Source organism: Triticum dicoccoides, chromosome 7A (genome assembly GCF_002162155.2).
Source record: "Triticum dicoccoides isolate Atlit2015 ecotype Zavitan chromosome 7A, WEW_v2.0, whole genome shotgun sequence".
NCBI lineage: Eukaryota > Viridiplantae > Streptophyta > Magnoliopsida > Poales > Poaceae > Triticum > Triticum dicoccoides.
The window spans coordinates 637,928,702-637,936,423 of NC_041392.1; the positions used below are offsets into that span (position 1 = coordinate 637,928,702).

The window sequence follows — 7,722 nt, forward strand, 5'->3', positions numbered from 1 at the left end:
CATTCATGCATCATAGAAATTCAAAAAAAGTGTTATGTGTGGGGTGCAAAATTATTCACCAAATTAGACGCTTGTCATGCTCCGCCCTTGTCATTGGCAGAGCACATGCGTTCCTGATAGGAGTAGCCGGATGTTTCATAGGGAAGACCCGGCCATGACCATGTCCCACCTTGTAATCGTCATGGCACCCACGCATTTTTCCTTTTGAAGGTGGCTGGAGGCACGAGGAGGCAGACAAGAACAAATGTACTTGACAAGTTGTACTCAGCGTCTGGTAACTTAGGTTTTTTTTCTGAATCTAGTCAATGACACATGGGACCTACCTGACATTGTGTAGTAGTATACGGGTTTATGTGTTCGCGGGTGTGGATATTGCCTTTGCGTACCCGTACCCATACCCGTACCCGGCACAAACTTTTTCATTTAAAAATCCATGGGTATTTTTATTTTTCATACCCAGATCCTAATAAGGTTTTACCAGCCGGGTTTGCGGGTACCTACAACGTGTTTGGCAGTTCCAGGGAATGGGAGTGGGAATTTTAGAAGGGAGTTTATTGGAGGGATTAAACTTGGGAAGTGGACTAGTAGTCCCAATCCCACGTTTGGTGCGTGCTGGGAGTTGCTTGGGAAATTTGAGATTTGTTACCAACCTGGCTGAACCAGACCTTGTATCTAGGTCTGCAATGGTAAGAGAAATAAAAATGAAAATAAAAGAGGGGAATAGATCTGGATTGATGTGAAGAGAAAAACAACAAGAAACCAGGATTTTTTTTGGCATAGTCAGATAAGATGCACGCAAAAGAATTATGCTATCCGGTTAGATGAGACAAGCAGCACAGAGTTTCCAAGAATTTGATTGAAAGAAGCAGCCCACGTGAGCTTTCGTACATGGCATCACTTTTGCTGATCAGGCTGTTAGGCTAGTGGCCGGATTTACTGGAGGCAAATGATGCCGCTGCTTATTTACCAAGATATTCCAGCGTATTGGCTAAGATTTTCGCAGGTTTCTTCCATGCAGGACGTGCGCAACTGACGCTAACCTTTTTTTTCCCGTCAATTCCCATTCCCTGCTTGTATTACCAAGTCACCCCAGGGAAGAGATATAGGGAAGTTGGCCTCCTTAAATCCCCTTCCCACTCCCTTCTGAATTCCCATGCCTTCCAGCCATACAAAGGATTTTAAGTCCCATACCCCATCAATTCCCATTCCCCAGTTTTAATTCCCACCAACCAAACAGGTTGCTATTGCCATGTTGATTCCATTCCAATCGTTTTTCGAGAGAGCGCCGGCGCCGTGTGTTCAGCTTCCCCCCCCCCAAAAAAAAGAGGCACTTCTTCTCCCCATTCTCAACGCCGGCACACCCCATCTGTCCCGCCGCGGCGCGCTGAGATGCCGATCCTCTGCCAGATTTTTCGCCTCCTCCGACCTGGCGTCGCCACCTTTCATGGCCCAATGCTCCGCCTCTCCTCTACCTCGCGACCTCTCCTCTCTTTCACGGCCTCTGCGCCGCCTTGCTGGTCGCCACCACCGCTTGCACCACGAGTCTTCCCTCTCATGGCTCCCGATCTACTTGTCCGTCGTATTTCCCGGTATGTTTTGATCATCTGATGCCAAAGTTTGCGCCTTTAGTTAGTTGCTATAGTTTTGGATCTGGATTCTGACCTTTGGATCTGGATTCTGACCAACTGTGGGTTTTTAATTACTCTTCATGTGTTGATTTTGGTAAAATAAGGCAGGGGTGGGGGTCTTATAGTTAATCCCAGGGGAAAGGGGGGAACCGAAAAATAATTAAAAAATGTGTCGGCTGCTCAAATTTGCTCTTTATTCTCTTTGGTGATAGATTTCCTCCAGGATCTCGGAGCATGTCCAGCAACAGTGGACTTGAAGACAAGCGATTGCTCATCTCTTCTGCCAACTATCATTCTGTCATCAGCCAAGGCACGAAAAATGTAGAGACGAGTGGCACAACCTTGGAAGTTATAGATGAAAACGGAAGGAGTGCAACCAAGGATACAAAGAGCGCATTGATAGCAAGCGGTGACAAAGTATTCCCCATGGAATTGCTTCCAAAAAGCACACACCGTGATGGTTCTATATACAGAAGCACTCATGCGTGGAAAAAGAACTATGCTGTTGATGACCGTAGTGAGAGTAAGTGATCAATATCTCGTTACCTATTTCAATTTGTTATGAGCACCTTTTCCAAGCAATAGGGTCAATTGATGTGTTCTATGTTGACATCTTGTGGCTAATTTTCTTTACTTTATTCATTACTTTTGATAGTTAAATGTCAACGCATTGCATTCTGGGGTTACATTTGTTACGTTTTGCAAAAGAGGATTGTGTTCAATTCACTGCATAATGATTTTTATCTTGTTTGATGTCACCATGCCCTACCCTATAAAAATATGTTCACTCAGTTTTTTAGCACGTATTTTTCTATCATGAGTGCTAAAATAGGTTTAGTTGCTCCCAACTATACAAGATAGAAAATTAGGAATATATTATTATTATTATGGGTATGGGTATGATGTTACCTTTGATTGCAAAGAATAAAAAACCATCTTACAAGAGGACTTCTAGAAATGAAACAAAATAATATTTTCATTAAGGGTTGAATTGACATGTTTTAGTAAATCTTTGGGTAAATGTAACCAATAAATAGTTTAGGGGGTTGTGAAATAATCTGGCAGAGTAAAAGGGACCTTTACTTACTGACGTGATGATATGTTACCCGCTTATATGTTACCCGCTTTTTCTTTGAGTTTCCTAAAACAAAAACTTTTGAGGGATTAGAATTCCTAGTAAAAAGAACACCAATAATTTCCACTTAGATGAAAAGGAAAACATCCATTAGGGCCATGGAATCCTCAAGTGACATGCTTACTTTTCATATGATGACTATTTGTTTCCTATATTGATCTCCATTACAATTTAACTTGTTTATTTTATGAAGCTCGGTTGGCAGATCCCAAAGATTGCGTCTTCCGCAACGGAAAATGCAAGCGGCATAATCCTAGTCGCGTCTTACAATTTTTCTCATTAAAGTTGGCTGAACTTACTGTGGATGTTGGCCCAGTAGAGTTGTATGGATACATAGCAGTGCGGGATTGTCTGGATACATTGCTTAATTATGTTGTCAATATAAGCAGGGATGATCCTGTCATCGTGAAACAGGTGCCAACCCATACTTACCTGCAATTATTTCAAGCAACAAGTCTACTTAACCCCCTCAAGTATAAATAAAATCAGGTTTTTGGCCCCTTGAAGTATTCCATATGGTATAAATCACCCACTGGGGAAGTTCTCACATTAAGTGGATGTTGCAGCATGGGCAAAACCCCCCTGGGGAATGATTTATACGGAATGGAATAGGGGGATCAAATACCTGATTTATGTCAAATTCATTTACTTCACATTGTAAGACCAATCCTAGCGCATGCCTAGAACAACAAGCACTTGGGCCCTGTTCGGAGTACCTCCACTCCGCAACTCCACTCCAGGAGCTGGTGGAGTTACAGTTCAAAAACACACGGAGCACCTATTTCCTGGCTCCGCAGCTCCCGGGATTTCGCGGAGCCGGTGGAATTCCGAACAGGGTCTTAGTCTCTTTTGCATCATTAAAGATGTGTCCATGTGACTTATCTGTCCAAAAGTAGCAAAATAGTTGTTTGGATTGTATAAGCCACTACTATACCGTGATTTACTATGAGAAACTTATAAATTATGGAACTGAGTGAGTATCATGTATTTGAAACAAAATTGAACAAAATAGTTCGGGCTCTTGGTTGCTACTTAACACACCAGCATGAATAATCGCATCACTACAAGTCATTTTATTTTCCCTTTTCATCTCGATAGGCTTATGTAAAAAAATTGGTATCTGAACAATACCAAATAAATACAAGGGCCATCCCCCTCCCCACCAAGAGCACTGTTGTGCACTATGTAACCAATCAGTTTGATACGTGGCAAATATTTTGGTCATCAATTGTAAACTATCGGTGAAGTAAATGGTGTGGCAAGTAAAGCAGCTTAAGAGAAGTATTCATATTTTTAGATGTTTCTTACTTCCATGTGAAGAGCTACTAAAAAGTAACAATTTTGTAGGGTTCTCTCATCAACATGGCTGGCCCTAAGCGAGGCATAGATATGTATTGCGCTGTTCTAGTGGAATTTGACATTAGGATCAAGGCAGGCAAAGCAGAAAGGGATGATCACCAGCTGATTGATGGTGTATCAGGCATAGCCGACCTGTGGGGAGTATGGAATCAAGCATTCACAAACCGCATCTATGGTGACTGTGGCGCAGTTGACATAACCGTAGCACGTATTGATGGGGCAGTCATGGCGAATGTAGAAGTTGCCGTGTCAGAAGTGCAGAGCAGTTTTGAGCTGTGCTTCAGTTGTTTTATCGGTGGTTATAACGAAGAAATCCGGCTGTTCGATGGTGCAATTGGCGAGTCACGCCTCTTAAAGAGGTCTGTGGTTGCTGTAGCGGATGGTTCCACTCTGGATTTGAAGTTCAAGGTGGCCTCGGGGCCATCCGGTTCAGCGGAGCACTGTTGTTCCTTCAAGGCGGACACACATGGACTTGACACTCACCAGATAAAGACTGAATTCGGGTTGATGTCAGTGAAGGTGACTTGGTCGACTCTGCTTTCCTCCCAGTAGGCTTATTACAGGCCTTGAATAAAGTTAATCGAAAAGTTGTGTCTGAGGAATGGGCCAAGACCTGGTCAACAGTCTAGAGTGAGTCGTGGACACTGTTGAACTGTTTCTGGTATCTTTACATGTGGACCTGACAATCCTAGCCATTTGGCGTACACTGTTTCTTCTGTCTGGACTGTAAGGGTGCGTTTGGATGCAGCCTATTGGCTACACTGTTTCCCGTATCCGCTTGGTGAACTTGTGCATAATCCGTTTGGATGCACCTGGGCCACTGCTGCCTAGTCTAGCTCTAATCCTAGTCTGAATCCTAATCCGTTCAGTTCGCGAGGAAATTAATCGGATCTCCTTCCTGTCGGACGTACTGATACTTTTTTTTCGTCTTTTAACTCACAGTTGCTTTACTGAAAAGGAATTTGTGTTTAGTGCTTCTTTTATTTTATCTTTATCTTTACCTATATTATATTAATAAACCAGCGATTGCTTCTGGTTGTCCGTCATCATGGCAGTTTTGCAAAAACACCCCTGAGTTTACGTGAAATCAACCCGCACTCCCTGTTTTAGTGGCACTTTGAAAAAGACGTTTCACTTTTTACAAAAATAACCCTGTAAACCCGCCCGGGCCCGAACTGCACTGCCGCCCGCAGCTCCCTCCTGCCCTCGTGCCCGCAAGTCGTGTCGCCGGCGATCCACACCTCCGCCCCGCCCCGCCGCCGGCAACCTTCACCGTCGGACCTCCGGCCACTCCGTCGCCTCGCCCCTCTGCCTTCTACTCCTTCCTCTCGATCTCCTCTCACATCTCTCCCTCTTTCTCCCTGAACAGGGACCTCCATGAGGGCCATGGCGCTGCCGGCCCTCAATCTTGCTGGATCCGTCCACCTCCACGCCAAATCCACCGGAAATGGATCCACCCCGGTCAGATCCGACCGGCCTCTTGCCGTACGACGCCTCATCGAGGAGTACAACAGCTGCCCCATGCCGGCCAAGATCCTCCAGATCCTCTCCACCCAATCGCCGTCACTGCAGGAGGACTTTGACGAGTGGCTCACCAAAAAGCTTCCCCAAATCCTACAAGAGGCTCAGGTAGGAATACACATGTACATTAACCTCAATATCTACTTGATTAATTCAGTTATCACACTTCCCTTTTGAACCAATATATGCACTTTCAGTTGAGGACACTCATCTTGCTAATTAAATTGAGTGGCAAATCTTACATGGGCAGTTTAATTGTGTGATTGTTGAGTGGTCCAGTGAGTAGTGCTTCTATAAGCAAGGGAATGATAGAATGATGCACAATTCTGCAGGTTAGACGAGCCGCTGACAAAGACACACCTCTATTCTGAATTTTTACTTGCAAAGATGGACCATCAGCTACAGAATATGTTGGCTAAATTCTCACAGGTTGCTAACAATTTTTATTTATTGTCATCTTGGTAATTGGCATTGGTGGTATTGTCTTTCGGTTCAACAAAAAGTTGTTCAAGTGAAAATGCAGAGGAACATGTTGAACAAAAGACGTGGTATAAAAGGGAAAGGACAGCCTAAACAGTACAATGATGCAAGTTTAGATTTCATATGCTGTCTTCCCTGCCTCATGAATATGCTAGCATGGTTGTCTTCTAAATTATGAACATGTCTTTGTTTTCCATATACTGTCGACGCATTGTGTAGTATGTACTAATTCTAGGGAGATTGGTCTCATATTGTTCACTCTTTAGAATTAGTATTTATAAGTTTTTGTGTGGTTTTAGTACCTCAGTTAAGAAATAAACATTAGCCTTCTCTAAAGAGGTCAGCTGCCTTGCTTTTTATAATTCTATTAATTTATATTAATCTCCTTGCATAGAACTTCTGTTGCATTACTCCCCCATTGCTGTTAGTGGCCCTGTCACAAGAGATTGTTGTAAGTCCTCAATATGTGTTTGATATCAAACAATGTCCAATCTACTACATGGTGTCTCAGTCTCAAGTTCATAATTTCTGCATCATTTGAATTGTATACAACAAGATACAAAAGCAGTAGGTCTCCAGCCGGCACAAAAATGCAGACTTGATTTGTTTCAGTTCCTTAATACATCTACTACAACCTACAAGAGACCCTAGCCAAGAAAACAAAATCAAGGACTGATGTACTTCTGACATTATTTCTTATTAATATCAAATTAGAATAACATTGATGGAACATATTCTTTTTCTCTCCTTGCTTGAGTTAATGGAGTACAATATTGCATTTTGCTGAGATGGTCTGCTCAATGCAGGTTTGGAGCCGACCAAGGAAGTCACAGTTTAAGAGCTCGAGGAGGAGGGGCGTGTGGAGGTTTCCGCCGCCAGTGGCTGCACTGCTGGTCTTCGTCGCCTGCTCCTGTCAGATCCAGCATGACCTATCCTATCGGTTCTCCATCGCTTCACTCTGCTTCATGTGCATATGTGCGGAGAAGATGACGACCCCGCCCCTGTTCTTCGCCAGACACACTCTCCCTTATGCGATAATAAATCTCAAGAAATGCCCTTTTCGTTTACATGAACATCAAACCTACTTTTTTGTTTGATTTTGGTGCATTCCTGCCTGATATGTGTGTTGGCATGCTGCTGTGCGCTTGCTGGCTGTGTTGCTACTTGTGGCAACGGTTATTTTGTTAAAGTATGTGGGACGACAACGCTTCTGTCTTTTGGTGGAATCATTTTCCTTTTAATTTAATTACCCGAGAAAAAAATTATATATTTTCTTACTCCCCTTTCTCTGTTGTTTTCATGGCTGACTATTTGAAGTTATCTGTTCACTGAACCAGTTCTTGGCTTCTTGCCCGAGGGCAAGTTTTTGTATGTTCATCTAATAATGGAAAAGATTTAGACCTTCGATTTTGTAGGAACGATTTTATTGCTCGAGTAAGATATGTGTTTACCAAAGAACATGAGAAGGGCAAGTTTTTATACATTGGAACTTTCATTACCCCCAGTATTTTAGTCCTTTTCCTTGCATCTTGCTTTCAGGAATCCTTGAGTGTATAGGTTCTCTGCATTGAAACCGTTTAGGTAGAATACTTATGGTGG

At 43.2% G+C, this 7,722-nt stretch overlaps 1 protein-coding gene across 1 annotated transcript; it reads left to right on the forward strand.

Annotated features, from left to right (window-relative positions):
- The first annotated feature begins 1,280 nt into the window (after positions 1 to 1,280).
- LOC119334472 lies at positions 1,281 to 4,999 on the forward strand. Its single transcript, XM_037607031.1, has 4 exons — positions 1,281 to 1,589; positions 1,841 to 2,151; positions 2,957 to 3,177; positions 4,111 to 4,999. Exons 1-4 carry the CDS (start codon positions 1,390 to 1,392, stop codon positions 4,672 to 4,674), a joined length of 1,296 nt encoding a protein of 431 aa, XP_037462928.1. The 5' UTR covers positions 1,281 to 1,389; the 3' UTR covers positions 4,675 to 4,999.
- The last annotated feature ends 2,723 nt before the right edge of the window (positions 5,000 to 7,722 follow it).